The sequence below is a fragment of the Salvelinus namaycush genome, chromosome 35 (assembly GCF_016432855.1).
Source record: "Salvelinus namaycush isolate Seneca chromosome 35, SaNama_1.0, whole genome shotgun sequence".
Lineage (NCBI taxonomy): Eukaryota > Metazoa > Chordata > Actinopteri > Salmoniformes > Salmonidae > Salvelinus > Salvelinus namaycush.
In genome coordinates, this window is record NC_052341.1 from 21436996 (window position 1) to 21456837 (window position 19842).

At 47.1% G+C, this 19842-nt stretch overlaps 1 protein-coding gene across 5 annotated transcripts in view; it reads left to right on the forward strand.

Annotated features, from left to right (window-relative positions):
• Window positions 1-16252: 16252 nt before the first annotated feature.
• LOC120029325 (eukaryotic elongation factor 2 kinase-like) overlaps window positions 16253-19842 on the forward strand; it is a 29658-nt gene continuing 26068 nt past the window's right edge. For 4 of the 5 annotated variants that reach the window (XM_038974552.1, XM_038974555.1, XM_038974554.1 and 1 more), the window contains exons 1-2: window positions 16253-16700; window positions 19426-19704. In XM_038974552.1, coding sequence (XP_038830480.1) covers window positions 19456-19704 — 249 coding nt within the window. In that variant the 5' untranslated portion in view covers window positions 16253-16700; window positions 19426-19455. The remainder of the gene's footprint in view (window positions 16701-19425; window positions 19705-19842) is intronic. The other variant, XM_038974553.1, reaches the window with a different exon arrangement.

Below are 19842 nucleotides of genomic sequence, written 5' to 3' on the forward strand. Positions count from 1 at the left end.
GGTTCAATTGTTGTGAAGAAGGCTTCAGGGCGCCCAAGAAAGTCCAGCAAGCGCCAGGACCATCTCATAAAGTTGATTCAGCTGTGGGGCACCACCAGTACAGAGCTTGCTCAGGAATGGCAGCAGGCAGGTGTGAGTGCATCTGCACGCACAGTGAGGCAAAGACTTTTGGAGGATGGCCTGGTGTCAAGAAAGGCAGCAAAGAAGCCACTTCTCTCCAGGAAAAACATCAGGGACAGACTGATATACTGCAAAAGGTACAAGGATTGGACTGCTGAGGACTGGGATAAAGTCATTTTCTCTGATGAATCCCCTTTCCGATTGTTTGGGGCATCCGGAAAAAAAGCTTGTCCGGAGAAGAAGACAAGGTGAGCGCTACCATCAGCCCTGTGTCATGCCAACAGTAAAGCATCCTGAGACCATTAATGTGTGGGGTTGCTTCTCACCCAAGGGAGTGGGCTCTCTCACAATTTTGCCTAAGAACACAGCCATGAATAAAGAATGGTACCAACATATCCTCCGAGAGCAACTTCTCCCAACCATCCAGGAACAGTTTGGTGATGAACAATGTCTTCTCCAGCATGATGGAGCACCTTGTCATAAGGCAAAAATGATAACTAAGTGGCTCGGGAACAAAATATCGATATTTTGGGTCCATGGCCAGGAAACTCCCCAGACCTTAATCCCATTGAGAACTTGTGGTCAATCCTCAAGAGACAAACAAAAAAACACAAATTCTGACAAACTCCAAGCATTGATTATGCAAGAATGGGCTGTCATCAGTCAGGATGTGGCCCAGAAGTTAATTGACAGCATGCCAGGACGGATTGCAGAGGTCTTGAAAAAGAAGGGTCAACACTGCAAATATTGACTCTTTGCATCAACTTCATGTAATTGTCAATAAAAGCTTTAGACACTTATGAAATGCCTGTAATTATACTTCAGTATTCCATAGTAACATCTGACAAAAATATCTAAAGACACTGAAGTAGCAAACTTTGTGAACATTTATATTTGTGTCATTCTCAAAACTTTTGGCCACGACTGTACACATGGTTAGCAGATGTTAAAGCGAGTGTAGCGAAATGCTTGTGCTTCTAGTTCCGACAATGCAGAAATATATAACAAGTAATCGAACAATTCCCCAACAACTACCTAATTAGCTAAAGTAACAACAATAAAATTTGATTTGATTTGATATGCACAAATCTAAAGGGATGGAATAAGAATATGTACATATAAATATATGGATGAGTGATGGCCGAGCGGCATAGGCAAGATGCAATAGATGGTATAAGATACCGTATATACATATGAGATTAGTAATGAAAGATCTTTAAACATTATTAAAGTGGCATTGTTTAAAGTGACTAGTGAGTCTCTATGTAGGCAGCAGCCTATCTGAGTTAGTGATTGCTGTTTAGCAGTCTGATGGCCTTGAGAATTTCAATAAGCATTTTTCTACGGCTGGCCATACTTTCCACCTGGCTACCCCTACCCCGGTCAACAGCCCTGCACCCCCCACAGCAACTTTCCCAAGCCTCTCCCATTTCTCCTTCACCCAAATCCAGATAGCCGATGTTCTGAAAGAGCTGCAAAATCTGGACCCCTACAAATCAGCCGGGCTAGACAATTGTTGCAACCCCTATTATTAGCCTGTTCAACCTCTCGTATCATCTGAGATCCCCAAAGATTGGAAAGCTGCCGCCGTCATGCCCCTCTTCAAAGGGGGAGACACTCTAGACCCAAACTGTTACAGACCTGTTATGCAGATGAATGAGGACCCAAAAGCGACTTAACAAAAACAGAGTCTTTATTCCAAACTTAAACAAAACGGTACTCCTGGATATATCTTAGATGACACCTGCTCACACGCAGCATCTGATGAAGGCAAAAAACACGACAGGGCGGAACCAGGACGCCTGCTCACACGCAGCATCTGATGAAGGCAAAAACACGACAGGGCGGAACCAGGACACGGAACAGCAAACATCAAACAAAGATCCGACAAGGACAGAAGCGGAAAACAGAGGGAGAAATAGGAACTCTAATCAGAGGGCAAAATAGGGGACAGGTGTGAAAGATTAAATGAGGTAGTTAGGAGAATGAGGAACAGCTGGGAGCAGGAACGGAACGATAGAGAGAGAGCGAGAGAGGAAGAGAGGGAGGGGAAGAGAGAGGGAAAGAACCTACTAAGACCAGCAGAGGGAGACAAATGGAAGGGAAGCACAGGGACAAGACATGATAATCAAAAGACAAAACATGACAGTACCCCCCCACTCACCGAGCGCCTCCTGGCGCACTCGAGGAGGAACCCTGGCGGCAACGGAGGAAATCATTAATCAACGAACGGTCCAGCACGTCCCGAGATGGAACCCAACTCCTCTCCTCAGGACCGTAACCCTCCCAATCCACTAAGTACTGGTGACCACGTCCCCGAGAACGCATGTCCATGATCTTCCGTACCTTGTAAATAGGTGCGCCCTCGACAAGGACGGGAGGGGGGGAGGGAAGACGAACGGGAGCGCGAAGAAAAGGCTTGACACAAGAGACATGGAAGACAGGGTGGACGCGACGAAGATGTCGCGGAAGAAGCAGTCGCACAGCGACAGGATTGACGACCTGAGAGACACGGAACGGACCAATGAACCGCGGAGTCAACTTGCGAGAAGCTGTCGTAAGGGGAAGGTTACGAGTGGAAAGCCACACTCTCTGACCGCGACAATACCTAGGACTCTTAATCCTACGTTTATTGGCGGCTCTCACAGTCTGCGCCCTGTAACGGCAAAGTGCAGACCTGACCCTCCTCCAAGTGCGCTCACAACGTTGGACAAAAGCCTGAGCGGAGGGAACGCTGGACTCGGCGAGCTGGGACGAGAACAGAGGAGGCTGGTAACCAAGACTACTCTGAAACGGAGATAGCCCTGTAGCAGACGAAGGAAGCGAGTTGTGAGCGTACTCAGCCCAGGGGAGCTGTTCTGCCCAAGACGCAGGGTTTCGAAACGAAAGGCTGCGTAAAATGCGACCAATCGACTGATTGGCCCTTTCTGCTTGACCGTTAGACTGGGGATGAAACCCGGAAGAGAGACTGACGGAAGCACCGATCAAACGACAGAACTCCCTCCAAAACTGTGACGTGAATTGCGGACCTCTGTCTGAAACGGCGTCTAACGGGAGGCCATGAATTCTGAACACATTCTCAATGATGATTTGTGCCGTCTCCTTAGCGGAAGGAAGCTTAGCGAGGGGAATGAAATGTGCCGCCTTAGAGAACCTATCGATAACCGTAAGAATCACAGTCTTCCCCGCAGACGAAGGCAGACCGGTAATAAAGTCTAAGGCGATGTGAGACCATGGTCGAGAAGGAATGGGAAGCGGTCTGAGACGACCGGCAGGAGGAGAGTTACCTGACTTAGTCTGCGCGCAGTCCGAACAAGCAGCCACGAAACGGCGCGTGTCCCGCTCCTGAGTAGGCCACCAAAACCGCTGGCGAATAGAAGCAAGCGTACCCCGAACACCGGGGTGGCCAGCTAACTTGGCAGAATGAGCCCACTGAAGAACAGCCAGACGAGTAGGGACAGGAACAAACAGAAGGTTACTAGGACAAGCGCGCGGCGACGCAGTGTGAGTGAGCGCTTGCTTTACCTGTCTCTCAATTCCCCAGACAGTCAACCCGACAACACGCCCTTCAGGGAGAATCCCCTCGGGGTCGGTAGAAACCACAGAAGAACTAAAGAGACGGGATAAGGCATCAGGCTTGGTGTTCTTATTCCCCGGGCGATAGGAAATCACGAACTCGAAACGAGCGAAAAACAACGCCCAACGAGCTTGACGTGCATTAAGTCGTTTGGCAGAACGGATGTACTCAAGGTTCTTATGGTCAGTCCAAACGACAAAAGGAACGGTCGCCCCCTCCAACCACTGTCGCCATTCGCCTATGGCTAAGCGGATAGCGAGCAGTTCGCGGTTACCCACATCATAGTTGCGTTCCGATGGCGACAGGCGATGAGAAAAGTAAGCGCAAGGATGAACCTTATCGTCAGACTGGAAGCGCTGGGACAGAATGGCTCCCACGCCCACCTCTGAAGCGTCAACCTCGACAATAAATTGTTTAGTGACGTCAGGAGTAACAAGGATAGGAGCGGATGTAAAACGCTTCTTGAGGAGATCAAAAGCTCCCTGCAGCATCTCGAAGGCTGACGACATAAGGGGAAGCGGATAACGATTCTTAACCGTTATGTCATTCAGCCCTCGATAATCCACACAGGGGCGCAGAGTACCGTCCTTCTTCTTAACAAAGAAAAACCCCGCTCCGGCGGGAGAGGAAGAAGGCACCACGGTACCGGCGTTGAGAGAAACAGACAGATAATCCTCGAGAGCCTTACGTTCGGGAGCCGACAGAGAGTAAAGTCTACCCCGAGGGGGAGTGGTCCCCGGAAGGAGATCAATACAACAATCATACGACCGGTGAGGAGGAAGGGAGCTGGCTCTGGACCGACTGAAGACCGTGCGCAGATCATGATATTCCTCCGGCACTCCTGTCAAGTCACCAGGTTCCTCCTGAGTAGAGGGGACAGAAGACACAGGAGGGATAGCAGACATTAAACACTTCACATGACAAGAAACGTTCCAGGATAGGATAGAATTACTAGACCAATTAATAGAAGGATTATGACATACTAGCCAGGGATGACCCAAAACAACAGGTGTAAAAGGTGAACGAAAAATCAAAAAGGAAATGGTCTCACTGTGGTTACCAGATACTGTGAGGGTTAAAGGTAGTGTCTCACATCTGATACTGGGGAGAAGACTACCATCTAAGGCGAACATGGGCGTGGGCTTCCCTAACTGTCTGAGAGGAATGTCATGTTTCCGAGCCCATGCTTCGTCCATAAAACAACCCTCAGCCCCAGAGTCTATCAAGGCACTGCAGGAAGCAGCCGAACCGGTCCAGCGTAGATGGACCGACAAGGTAGTACAGGATCTTGATGGAGAGACCTGAGTAGTAGCGCTCACCAGTAGCCCTCCGCTTACTGATGAGCTCTGGCCTTTTACTGGACATGACATGACAAAATGTCCAGCAGAACCGCAATAGAGACAAAGGCGGTTGGTGATTCTCCGTTCCCTCTCCTTAGTCGAGATGCGAATACCTCCCAGCTGCATGGGCTCAGTCTCTGAGCTGATGGGAGAAGATGGTTGAGATGCGGAGAGGGGAAACACCGTTAACGCGAGCTCTCTTCCACGAGCTCGGTGACGAAGATCTACCCGTCGTTCTATGCGGATGGCGAGTGCAATCAAAGAGTCCACGCTGGAAGGAACCTCCCGGGAGAGAATCTCATCCTTAACCTCAGCGTGAAGTCCCTCCAGAAAACGAGCGAGCAACGCCGGCTCGTTCCAGTCACTGGATGCAGCAAGAGTGCGAAACTCTATAGAGTAATCCGTTATGGATCGATCACCTTGACATAGGGAAGCCAGGACCCTGGAAGCCTCCTTCCCAAAAACTGAACGATCAAAAACCCGTATCATCTCCTCTTTAAAGCTCTGATAATCGTTAGTACACTCAGCCCTTGTCTCCCAGATAGCTGTGCCCCACTCCCGAGCCCGACCAGTAAGGAGTGATATGACGTAGGCGATCCGAGCTCTCTCTCGTGAGTATGTGTTGGGCTGGAGAGAAAACACAATATCACACTGGGTCAGAAAGGAGCGGCACTCAGTGGGTTGCCCAGAGTAACATGGTGGGTTATTAACCCTAGGTTCCGAAGACTCGGAAGACCAGGAAGTAACAGGTGGCACGAGACGAAGACTCTGAAACTGTCCTGAGAGGTTGGAAACCTGAGCGGCCAGGGTCTCAACGGCATGACGAGCAGCAGATAATTCCTGCTCGTGTCTGCCGAGCATTGCTCCCTGGATCTCGATGGCAGTGTTGCGAGAATCCGTAGTCGCTGGGTCCATACTGGTCGGATCTTTCTGTTATGCAGATGAATGAGGACCCAAAAGCGACTTAACAAAAACAGAGTCTTTATTCCAAACTTAAACAAAACGGTACTCCTGGATATATCTTAGATGACACCTGCTCACACGCAGCATCTGATGAAGGCAAAAAACACGACAGGGCGGAACCAGGACGCCTGCTCACACGCAGCATCTGATGAAGGCAAAAACACGACAGGGCGGAACCAGGACACGGAACAGCAAACATCAAACAAAGATCCGACAAGGACAGAAGCGGAAAACAGAGGGAGAAATAGGAACTCTAATCAGAGGGCAAAATAGGGGACAGGTGTGAAAGATTAAATGAGGTAGTTAGGAGAATGAGGAACAGCTGGGAGCAGGAACGGAACGATAGAGAGAGAGCGAGAGAGGAAGAGAGGGAGGGGAAGAGAGAGGGAAAGAACCTACTAAGACCAGCAGAGGGAGACAAATGGAAGGGAAGCACAGGGACAAGACATGATAATCAAAAGACAAAACATGACACAGACCTATATCTATCCTACCCTGCCTTTCTAAGGTCTTCAAAAGCCAAGTTAACAAATAGATCACCGACCATTTCGAATCCCACCGTACCTTCTCTGTTATGCAATCTGGTTTCCGAGCTGGTCATGGGGGCACCTCAGCCACGCTCAAGGTCCTAAACGATATCATAACCGTCATCGATAAGAGACAATACTGTGCAGCTGTATTCATCGACCTGGCCAAGACTTTCGACTCTGTCAATCACCACATTCTTATCGGCAGACTCAACAGCCTTGGTTTCTCAAATGACTGCCTCGCCTGGTTCACCAACTACTTCTCAGACAGAGTTCAGTGTGTCAAATCGGAGGGCCTGTTGTTCGGACCTCTGGCAGTCTCTATGGGGGTGCCACAGGGTTCAATTCTTGGGCCGACTCTTTTCTCTGTATACATCAATGATGTCGCTCTTGGTACTGGTGATTCTTTGATCCACCTCTACGCAGACGACACCATTCTGTATACCTCTGGCCCTTCGTTGGACACTGTGTTAACTAACCTCCAGATGAGCTTCAATGCCATACAGCTCTCCTTCCATGGCCTCCAACTGCTCTTAAATGCAAGTAAAACTAAATGCATGCTCTTCAACCGATCGCTGCCCGCACCTGCCCGCCCGTCCAGCATCACTACTCTGGACGGTTCTGACTTAGAATATGTGGACAACTACAAATACCTAGGTGTCTGGTTAGATTGCAAACTCCCCGCGGTCAAACCGACATAATAAATAAAATGAAACGCAGACTAACGTGGTCAGAAATCTCAACTGGCAAGCAAGTCGCAGCAATGAATAATTGAGTGCGTGCGTGTTCATGCGAAGGGGGCAGGGGGAGAATTCTGGCAGGTGGGAGCTTTTCGCCACAACACCGGCCCAATGGTAAGGATAGTTGGTTAGCTAGCATGTCACCACTTTGAAAAATCTGACTACACGAACAGTGAGCTAATGTTAACTAGCTAGCTAGCTAAATATCACCTGGTAGGCTAGCTAGTAAGGCACTTGATTGGCTAGTTGGCTACATTAGCTAAAGTTGGCTAGCTAGCTCACAAAGGATTTGTGGGCTCAATGTTTTCCCCATACAAAACACAGAAACAGTTTTGTTCCAAGAGTGCATCTGTTGTACATGACTAAGCAAATGACCTGTGAAGTCAGTTAGAAATGTCAGCAGGGATGGAAATTAAGCTAGCCCGAGGCTAATACTTTTCAGACTGGGCTAGTAGAAAATGTGCCAAACTAGCCTGACAATGCAGGGAAATTTTGCCTTTACAAACATCACATTCCACAGATGTAGGACCAGAATGTTACCCGGGCTAATACAAATTGTGTTCTGCTGGGCATTGCCCAAAATCCTTATGCTCCATCTCTGCATGTCAGTCCCTTTCAGAATATCCCCCTACCACTGTTGGTCCTCCTCAGTGACCATACGGCTGAGGGTTTAACTTTCCTCTTGAGCATTAGAATCATAAGTACAGCCATATAGCTCATTGCAATACTTCACCTCTTCCGGCAAAAGGTACCCTAGACTGTCCTGATCATCTAGTTGAGCATTCCAGATAATTCCTCCATCCCAGCAGAAATGTCCCATCCACATAGTAGTATTTTAGATCTGCAGATAGACCAAAGCCCAGTCTATTTTAAAATTACTATAGTCAAGTCTGTTGATTATAGTATTTAGAAACAGATGTTATCATTTTAGTAATCAACCTAGCTAGCTAGTAAAATGTACTTTTTTTTGTCTTTCAGATGTGCGGACCGGAAGCCCAATGACAACAGTCGGGTCTGCAGCTGCCATTTTCCGTTGGGAAAGAGAAATGGCCCTATTTTTACCAGAAAAGGTAGCTCATCCACCATGGCAGAAGATGAAGATTCAGACTGTTGATTGGGAAACAAGAACAAAGGCATGTTGAGGGACCACTTGCCACGTTGTCCAAGTTGGGTTTGTGTTATGATAAACAATGCATTTTCTGTCCAGATAAAGATGATGATACAGCATTGAAAAAGACCTACCAGTGCATCCCTCAGACCATTCGGTGCATGGATATCCTGTGCCAGTGTGATGACATCCTGTACCAGTGTGATCTGAGCGCAAGCGTCCAGTTGTAGAGACTACAGCAGATCGAGCCTGTGGACAGACAGGTCAGTAACTCATCAAATGTGATACAATTCATGTGTATATTTATCTGCAGAGTATGTTTGTGTATGGTTCCCATGATTTAAGATTGGGTGTTGAGGGACCACTTGTCACATTGTCCAAGCTGTGTTTGTGTTATGATAAACAATGCGTTTTCTGTCAAGATAAAGATGGTGATACAGCATTGAAAAAGACCTACCACTGACCAAATGTCTCTTTGTTTTCCAGTCTAACAGGAGTGCATCCTTCAGACCATCCGGTGCATGGACATCTTAGGCCAGTGTGAATGAGCACAAGCGTCCAGTTATACTAGGCGGTGTCGGAGGAAGGCCCAAAAATTGTCAGAGACTCCAGTCACCCAAGTCATAGACTGTTCCCTTTGCTAACGCACGGCAAGCGGTACCAGAGTGCCAAGTCGAGGTCCAAAAGGCTCCTACCCCCAAGCCATAAGACTGCTGAACAATTCATCAAATGGCCACCCCAGCGCATGTGACAAACAGAATTTGATTCAATTTTTGATTTGGAGACTACAGCACATCGAGCCTGTGGACGGACAGGTCAGTAACTCATCAAATATGATACAATATTGTGTAAAACATTGAATTTGTAGATGCATCGAAATGTTGACTTTATGTTCCCTTTTCCCCATGTTTTAGACATGAGGCGTGACATACGGAACATCAGACTCACCCCACGAGAAGCAGTGCATGATCAACGACACCCTCAGCAGGGTGATCTGCTGGTGGTGATGTACTGTACTCTCTCACTCTGGTGATAAGACATAATTTAAACATCCCAGATATAAATTCCCAATGTACCCATGATAAAATACAATGTGAATTCAGACCAGCCTTTGTGATTGAATTTACATGAACTAAATTACTTTAGTTGGCTGCTTTGAGCAAAACTTGAATGTAATATAACCTATTCTAGGAGCCTATTGTTTGTATGATCTTTATATCTTGTTCACTTGTTTTTCAACAATGTCATGTACAGGCAGGGATGACTGGGGACTTCAGCAAGTAAGACACAGGGGTAAGATATAATTTGAACATCACAGATTTAAATTCCCACTGTGCCCATTTCTTTAGTTAGCTCCTTTGAACAAAACTTGTTTGCAGTGGTGATTTTAGGATGTAAATCTTGGTGGGGCAAGCTCACACTGGCCTAAGATGTCCATGCACTGGACGGTCTGAAGGATGCACTCCTGTTAGACTGGAAAACAAAGAGACATTTGGTCAGTGGTAGGTCTTTTTTTTATATGCATGCCAGCAAAGCCATTACACAACACAACACTAAACAATGCATTAATTGGACTATAACTGTGACAAACAGTGCCCACAAACTGTGATGGTGTCACGATCGTCTTGAGGATAATGAGTGGACCAAGGCGCAGCGTGTGAAAAATACATCTCTTTTATTAGAGACGAGTGAAACACGAAACGAACACTTATAACCAAACTAAACAAAACAACAAACGACCGTGAAGCTACCAACGTAAGTGCAAATACAAAAGCTACAAACGTTCTACATAGACAATTACCCACAAAACCCAATGCCTATGGCTGCCTTAAATATGGCTCTGAATCAGAGACAATGAACCACAGCTGCCTCTAATTGAGAACCAATCTAGGCAGCCATAGACATACAAACCCCTAGACAATCCAAAAACACATACATTCCCCATGTCACACCCTGACCTAACTAAAATAATAAAGAAAACAAAGAATACTAAGGCCAGGGCGTGACAGTACCCCCCCCCCCAAAGGTGCGGACTCCGGCCGCAAAACCTAACACAGAAGGGGAGGGTCCGGGGTGGGCCTTCCTATGGCGGCGGCTCGGGTGCGGGACGTGACCCCCACTCCACCATTGTCAATACCAGCTTTGGTGTCTCTGGTAGATCCTGGCTGACTGGCGGCTCTGGAAGATCCTGGCTGACTGGCGGCTCTGGCTGCTCATGGCTGGCTGGCGGCTCTGGCTGCTCATGGCTGGCTGGCGGCTCGCTGCTCATGGCTGGCTGGCGGCTCTGGCTGCTCATGGCTGGCTGGCGGCTCTGGCAGATCCTGGCTGACTGGCGGCTCTGGCAGATCCTGGCTGACTGGCGGCTCTGGCAGATCCTGGCTGACTGGCGGCTCTGGCAGATCCTGGCTGACTGGCGGCTCTGGCAGATCCTGGCTGACTGGCGGCTCTGGCAGATCCTGGCTGACTGGCGGCTCTGGCAGATCCTGGCTGGTTGGCGGCTCTGGCAGATCCTGGCTGGTTGGCGGCTCTGGCAGATCCTGGCTGGTTGGCGGCTCTGGAAGATCCTGGCTGGTTGGCGGCTCTGGCAGATCCTGACTGACGAACGGCTCTGACGGCTCGGGACAGACGGGCGGCTCTAATAGCTCGGGACAGACGGATGGCTCAGATGGCGCTGGGCAGACGGATGGCTCAGATGGCGCTGGGCAGACGGATGGCTCAGACGGCGCTGGGCAGGCAGGCAGCTCAGACGGCTCTGGGCAGACGAGCAGTGCAGGCGGCGTTGGGCAGACGGCCGACTCTGACCTGCTGAGGCGCACAGTAGGCCTGGGGCGTGGTGCCGGAACTGGTGGTACCGGACTGGAGACACGCACCTCAAGGCAAGTGCGGGGAGCAGGAACAGGGTACACTGAATTCTCAAGGCGCACTATAGGCCTGGTGCGTGGTACCGGAACTGGTGGTACCGGGCTGAGGGCACGCACCTCAGGGCGAGTGCGGGGAGAAGGATCAGTGCGTACAGGGCTCTGGAGACGCACAGGAGGCTTGGTGCGTGGTGCCGGAACTGTTGGTACCGGGCTGGGGACACGCACCTGAAGGCTAGTGCGGGGAGAAGGAACAGGGCATACTGGACCCTGGAGACGCACATTAGGCCTAGTGCGTGGTGCCGGCACTGGTGGTACCGGGCTGGGGACACGCATCTCAGGGCTAGTGCGGGGAGCAGCAACAGGACGCACAGGACTCTGGAGACGCACAGGAGGCTTGGTGCGTGGTGCCGGAACTGGTGGTACCGGGCTGGAGACACGCACCATAGGGCGAGTGCTTGGAGGAGGAACAGGGCTCTGGAGACACTGGAAGCCTGGTGCGTGGTGTAGGCACTGGTGGTACTGGGCTGGGGCGGGGAGGTGGCGCCGGAAATACCGGCCCGTGCAGGCGTACTGGCTCCCTTGAGCACTGAGCCTGCCCAACCTTACCTGGTTGTATGCTCCCCGTAGCCCGACCAATGCGGGGAGGTGGAATAACCCGCACTGGGCTGTGTAGGCGAACCGGGGACACCATGCGTAAGGCTGGTGCCATGTATGCCGGCCCGAGGAGACGCACTGGAGGCCAGATGCGTTGGGCCGGCTTCATGACATCCGGCTCAATACTCAATCTAGCCCTGCCAGTGCGGGGAGGTGGAATAACCCGCACCGGGCTATGCACACGTACAGGAGACACCATGCGCTCTACCGCATAACACGGTGTATGCCCGTACTTTCGCGCTCCACGGTAAGCTCGGGGAGTTGGCGCAGGTCCCCTACCTGACTTCGCCACACTCCCTTGTACCCCCCCCCAATAATTTTTTGGGGCTGACTCACAGGCTTCCTACCGCGTCGTCGTGCTGCCTCCATTCGCCGGTATCCCTCCTCGCACTGTTCCAGAGAATCCCAGGCGGGCTCCGGCATTCGCCCTGGGTCGATCGCCCACCTGTCGATCTCCTCCCACGTAGTATAGTCCAGATCCTGCTCCCATTGCCATAAATCCTGTGTATGTTCCTGCTGCCGCTTGACACGCTGCTTGGTCCCGTTCTGGTGGGTAATTCTGTCACGATCGTCTTGAGGATAATGAGTGGACCAAGGCGCAGCGTGTGAAAAATACATCTCTTTTATTAGAGACGAGTGAAACACGAAACGAACACTTATAACCAAACTAAACAAAACAACAAACGACCGTGAAGCTACCAACGTAAGTGCAAATACAAAAGCTACAAACGTTCTACATAGACAATTACCCACAAAACCCAATGCCTATGGCTGCCTTAAATATGGCTCTCAATCAGAGACAATGAACCACAGCTGCCTCTAATTGAGAACCAATCTAGGCAGCCATAGACATACAAACACCTAGACAAGACACTGACCCATTTAACATACAAACCCCTAGACAATCCAAAAACACATACATTCCCCATGTCACGCCCTGACCTAACTAAAATAATAAAGAAAACAAAGAATACTAAGGATAGGGCGTGACAGATGGCCTACATAAAGCTGTCCTAACATAGCAGTCCCAAAACCTTACAACCACTACACATGGCTGTCAGCGGAGCCTTGTCTGGCAGCAAAACACTTAACTCAGCCTCATTTACTGCCTTTAAAAAAAAATAGCTGATATGGCTGACTTGCTTTAAAATGTTTTGGTTTCTACTGACAATTGAGATGTACAAACATTCGACGATGACATTTCTCTAAAACAGGCTATAGGCTACATGTGCACCACCAAGTCAGAACACTATGCTAAGTTATGAAGGGAAAAGGGACCAAATTAATAGGGTGAGGCACATGGGCTACTAACAGCTTACTACACAACATACACTTAGTGTTAATGTCTTAGCTACAGTATACATATCTCCCTGGCATATTACCTCATTTATGCAGCAGCATACAATTTTTGGAGTCACCTTGTTGTTCTCACTTGAACAGGAAGGTGGCACGGCGGTCCTTCGTGGGAAAATTTTGTCATCAAACTTGGTCATTCTCTGGATTTATGGTGCTTCAATACAACTGGAAACTTATGACATTAGTGATCTTCAGGTTGGAGCTCTAGAAAGAGGCCTGAGTTCCCGACTTGGAATTCTGAGTTGGATGACCATTCAAAATTTTCCCAGTTGGAGCTCGTTTTTTTCAGAGTTTCCAGTTGTCTTGAACTCATTGAAGTCTGAGATTTCCCAGTTCCGAGTTTCCAGTTGTTTTGAACGCGGCAGAGGTCATGCTGGATTGACAGCATGGCCAATGTTGAATGTTTATCCTTTTAAGCTTGGAAAAGAGACCCTTAAACCCAGACTTGGACCACACAACCACTCCACTGAATAGCAGGCTAGTGATTGCTTTGCAATGCTTGCAGTTAGCCACTAATTCCTTCCAAACTGCTCATTGTTGAATTTGCAATTTCCAACTTGTTGTGTAATGTTTATATCCAATGGCCGATGAGCACCGAAACATTTTATCTATAATTGATCTTTTTAATTTAACTTCAAATGACAAGGATTGAAAAGGATTTGCCAGTAGATTGTTTACTTGATTCATGATGACTGCTAGCTTGCTAGCTAAGATTTTGAAAGTATGATGTTGACATCAGTCCAATCAAAACTACTGTAGATATTGACGTCATTTTGTCTGTGGCCAATGACCTTGAGCCTTCTTGGATGGGCACTTCTAATGTAACTCTATGGTAGCACCCAAGGGGCTTGAATTTTCTAGCTCTCCCTTTAGATTTTGCGGTGACGTAGTGTCCCCATGAGTGAGAAAACACTGAGCCAATCATGGCGCAACTAGAAAACATTACCAACCCCTACGCTCCGTATTTTCCGCTGGCTCCCCCACAACCACAGAAAGCACTGAGTTAGGCTGAAACGCCTGCATTTTGGAACAGCCTTACACAAGAAAGCAAAAAAGAGACCATGTTTGTTTGTGACTTTATTAACTCAATGATTATTTTTTATCATGTTTTACATTGTTTGCTTACTGATATGTGACACGTATTAATGCCAAAATAACATTCAAAACAGGCAACAAAAAACATTAGCTCAGCAAAAAAAGAAACGTCCCTTTTTCAGGACCCTGTCTTTCAAAGTTAATTCGTAAAAATCCAAATAACTTCACAGATCTTCATTGTAAAGGGTTTAAACACTGTTTCCCATGCTTGTTTAATGAACCATAAACAATTAATGAACATGTACCTGTGGAACGGTCGTTAAGACACTAACAGCTTACAGACACTAGGCAATTAAGGTCACAGTTATGAAAACTTAGGACACTAAAGAGGCCTTTCTACTGACTCTGAAAAACACCAAAAGAAAGATGCCAAGGGTCCCTGCTCATCTGCGTAAACGTGCCTTAGACATGCTGCAAGGAGGCATGAGGACTGCAGATGTGGCCAGGGCAATAAATTGCAATGTCCTGTGAGACGCCTAAGACAGCGCTACAGAGAGACAGGATGGACAGCTGATCGTCCTCGCAGTGGCAGACCACATGTAAAAACACCTGGACAGGATCAGTACATCCAAACACAACTGCCCGAGTTACACCAGGAACGCACAATCCCTCCAGCAGTGCTCAGACTGTCCGAAATAGGCTGAGAGAGGCTGGACTGAGGGCTTGTAGGCCTGTTGTAAGGCAGGTCCTCACCAGACATCACCGGCAACAACGTTGCCTATGGGCACAAACCCATCGTCGCTGGACCAGACAGGACTGGCGAAAAATGCTCTTCACTGACGAGTCGCGGTTTTGTCTCACCAGGGGTGATGGTCGGATTCGTGTTTATCGTCGAAGGAATGAGCGTTACACCGAGGCCTGTACTCTGGAGCGGAATCGATTTGGAGGTGGAGGGTCCATCATGGTCTGGGGCAGTGTGTCACGGCATCATCGGACTGAGCTTGTTGTCATTGCAGGCAATCTCAACACTGTGCGTTACAGGGAATGCCAAGAGTGTGCAAAGCTGTCATCAAGGCAAAGGGTGGCTACTGAAGAATCTCAAATATAAAATATATATTGATTTGTTCAACACTTTTTTGGGTAACTACATGATTCCATATGTGTTATTTCATAGTTTTGATGTCTTCACTTTATTTTCTACAATGTAGAAAATAGTAAAATAAAGAAAAACCCTTGAATGAGTAGGTGTGTACAATCTTTTGACATATATATATATCTATATCTATATAGATATATATATATATAGCTAAACAGGTGGGGCTCAAAATGATGGGTCGCCCCTGCTTGTATGTAATATAATCTATTGGGTCGCTCCTGCTTGTATGTAATATAACCTATTCTGGGAGCCTAGTGAGTGTGTGTGTACGAAACATTTGAAGTGTTTGTAAAATTCACGATGTCAAAAATGAATGGCGGAAAAACGATTATAACGATTTCCGTGTTTTACTGCTAGGTTTTATGGATATTATGACACGCCCACCCTGGCGAACTATAAAATCTATGACACGCCCACTCTGTCGAACTATAAAATCAAAAAGATTAAAAGCCGGAAAAAGAAAAAAAATCACATTTCACCCCCAAAAAGTTGTGGATTTTTGTCAACCCTCCCGATTCAGGATATATCATTAACATAGTCATGGCACGCTTTGTGTAAGAGCTATTGAAGATTTAAATTGATTTATTACTATGGTGTGGATCGTTCTCCATTGTTCAGAATATACTGTACCATCTTCCGTCATATGCTTGGGTCAATAGCTTTTGACGAGAGAAGACCAAATATAAAACACATTTTATCTTAGTAAATAACCTTGTGTATTTGTGTACAGTACTTGCAGTTTATATTGGCTCACTGCCAGTTGCACAAGAAGGGGTGTAGCCAGAAATACTTTGTGGCTGTCCTAGACTGCAAGGATACGTGCAGGGAGTACAAGTCGCGGTGGCGGACGGGTGGACCAAGGGCGCGTTCAACAAAAAAAAAAACGTTTTGGAATGTTCAGATAGAGATGTCATGAATAGATGCAACATGATTCCTTGGTCTTTTTCTTCTATATATTTATATCTGCAACGTTCGACAACGTTTGGTAACTGAACGTGGCCCAGGGAACAGACAAAACAGAGAAGCGCGACTCGCCCTGGATCCTCAGGCCATTTCCTCAGGCCAGAATCCACCACAGTCCAGCAGTGATCCTCTGATTTGGTATGCACCTGGAGTAACAGCTGTCAAGCTAGCAAAAATACCTGAAAACTGCAAATACCACCAGACAGACAAAACGCAGGAGACGAAGAGGAAATTGGTGGAGGATTTTCAGGGCATGCATATTTTCATCAAGTAATCTCTGTCCACCGTTGTTTAGATTAGGTAAGCAATAGCAGTACTGTCTGTCTTTGCACACATGTGTTACGTAACTGCACTGCAGCAAATGTATTTACAATAATATTGTTAACAGGTGAATTGGTGAGAAGGGTCTAGTATCAGCGTACTAGACCCTTATCAGCGTACAGCAGACTGGGGGTGTGTCGTGTGGGGATTTGTGTCGTGACGATCGCCTGCACATCAATACCTGCCACGCGAGAGTTGGGTTGGCTACACTAGCAAGCTAACGTAACTTCTCACGCCATAACGTTATCAGAACTACGGGAAAACAGTGCTCGACAGGCGGGGGCGAATGACACTGTACCGATGTTGTGAAAAACTGACTTTCCGTGCAGGCTGCTATGCTATTTTTTTTTAAACTTGGAAGAAAATATTTGGCCAAGTTAACTACTGCCGGCGTTGTGCCGAAAATCTCCACCTGCCAAAATCCCCCCCCTTAGCGTGAACGCGCACACACTCAATTCTTCCACGCTTCGACTTGCTTGCAATTTGAGATCTTTGTTCTTCCCTCAGTTGTCAGTTTAGCCTACATTTCACTGATCTTAGTAGCAGAAAGCATTTTTTATTTGTGTCCCTTCAAGGCAAGGCAGCTGTCAATGATCACGTTAGGCAGCATTTCATTATATTTTTTTCTGGCGGTTTGATCGCAGGGGAGGTTAATGTGCAGTTTTCGGTTTGGCTATTTGTTTCAAGTGTATTAGTCTATAATTGCATCTCTTTGCCAAAATTCGTCATCTCTCCCATGTCTTATTCGACTAGTAGTTGTTCTTAACTTTCTGTAGAACAAACTTCACGTCAGGATAGGCAACCTAAATTAATAATGAATGTATGTGTGTTATATTAAACACAGAGGGAGTAAAATGTAGGCAAGCGATAAACATTTCAGAACAACTACTAGTCAAATAAGACATGGGAGAGATTATGAATTTTGGCAGATTTATTTATAAACTAATACACTTGAAACAAATAGCTAAACCGAAAACTGCAGACATTGCTAGTGCCTCCCCTGCGATCAAACCTCCATTAAAAAAAAATGAAACGCAGCCTAACGTCATCATTGACAGCTGCCTTGAAGGACACAAATAAAAAAGGCTTTCTGCTACTAAGATCAGTGAAATGTTGGCTAAACTGACAACGGAGTGAAGAGCAGAAATCTCAACTAGTAAGCAAGTCGCAGCAATGAAGAACGCGAATGGGGGGGAAATTCTGGCAGAGGGGAGATTTTCGGCACAACACTGGCACCGTGATACAGCTGCCCAGTGGGAAACACCTCAATTCGCCAGGCACCTTGATACAAGGGTTAGCCAGAACTGTTCCGATCTGAGATTCAGGCAGGCAGTAAATACATTTTAACCTTTCAGGTTGGAATGTACAGCTGCCGGGCCTGTGCCCGAGCATCGGCCCCTTTGCCCTCCTATAAATAAGTGCCCTCACAGCTCATGGATTTTTAATTTAAATTTATGAATAACTTTTGAGTAAATTTGTTTTGTTTATTTTCAATGTTTTAATTTTAAATGTATCGAATTGCAAATCAAATTAGCTAATTTCGTAAACTCTTGAACCAATGAATATTCCCCGCCCCATGTCAGCAGTATTAACTGGGGGGTTCGAGCCCTGAATGCTGATTGGCTGACAGCCATATACCACACGTATGACAAAACATTTATTTTTACTGCTCTAACTAGTTGGTAACCAGTTTATAATAGCAATAAGGCACCTCAGGGGTTTGTGGTATATGGCCAATTTTCCACGGCTAAGGGCTGTAGCGTTGCGTCGTGCATAAGAACAGCCCTTAGCCGTGGTATGTTGGCCATATACCACACCCCCTCAGGCCTTATTGCTTAAGTGGCTATTTGCCTACATTTCAGATGTATCTGTCATGTTTGTCTTTCACTTATGGACAGAGAAGAGGGCAATTTGATTTTTTTTTTTTAAGAGGCAGCCGAACAAACAAGCATAACTAGCTAGTAGATAGACCTCATCATTCGCTATCAGCTGATAGCTTCTCTTTTCCTGAAGTCAATTGTCTCCAGTAGTCAAGTTAAAAGGCCTAGCTGGCACTTGCTTGCTAAGAATGTCAGGAGTGCCTGTGTTGCAGAAAATAAGTAGGCCTGTAAATATTGACATTTTGGCTACAGAGGTGGTTGGTGTGTATTTAGAGTTATGTATTATGGTGGTACCGTTTTTTTATTCTGAAGCGGCTCGGGATATTTTGGGGAAAACATACCTCAATCTAAAGATGGAAGATGTTGCTGTACCCCTAATTATACCATTATCCAAAATGATTGAAATGTGGGCGTGGCATGTAGTAAAATGCTAATGAACGTTTCGCGTGGAGGTGTACCTTGTAGGAACTGCAGTCCGTAGATAGACATGGAATTGACAGGTGTGATTGAGTAAACCCTGACCGAGCAGTCCTACAGTTCTGCTGCATTTTTTAAAATGGTAATGCCTGTAGTAATAAATATAATTTAGTTATAAAATAGTTGTAATATTGTTATTTTCAAAATTGTTCCTGTATGCAAAGTAATACTATCTTCCACATGGGACAATTTCATTGTTGTATTTGTGATTGATTGAACACAGTTAAACACACTTAGCTAGATTGTCATTGACTCAAAAGCAGCCATCTGTCGGTTTGTCTCTGTGTGTACATTAATATTCACATCTTTGTGTGTGTGTATTTTTTTCTTGTGTTAACCCATCCCAGTACTCATCACACAGACCCCTACCAGTCAACATGGAGGATGAACTGATGTTCAGTATGGACGAGGTGGGCAGTGCCCAGCGTAACCCACTGCAACAGAGGACCCCTGATCAACGGGCCCCATCTCTTAGCAACGCTTACGATAGCGACGAGGACGACTACTACATCTGTCCAATCACAGACGACCCTGTCAGCCAGGCCGAAGACATCTGTGGCTATTTAAAGAATCTCGTCCACAGCAAACAGCCGTCTAACTCCCCCAAAAACTCCTTCTCTTACAAGGTGAGCAGCAGTAGTGTAGGTGCAATATTCACACGGTTCAGTACATTCTGAATGGTGTGCTGGGCAAAAGCTGACCGGACAAGAGCTGACTTGTTGCTTTGTACTGTTGCTCTATTGTCAGTATGCAAAGTGGTGCCC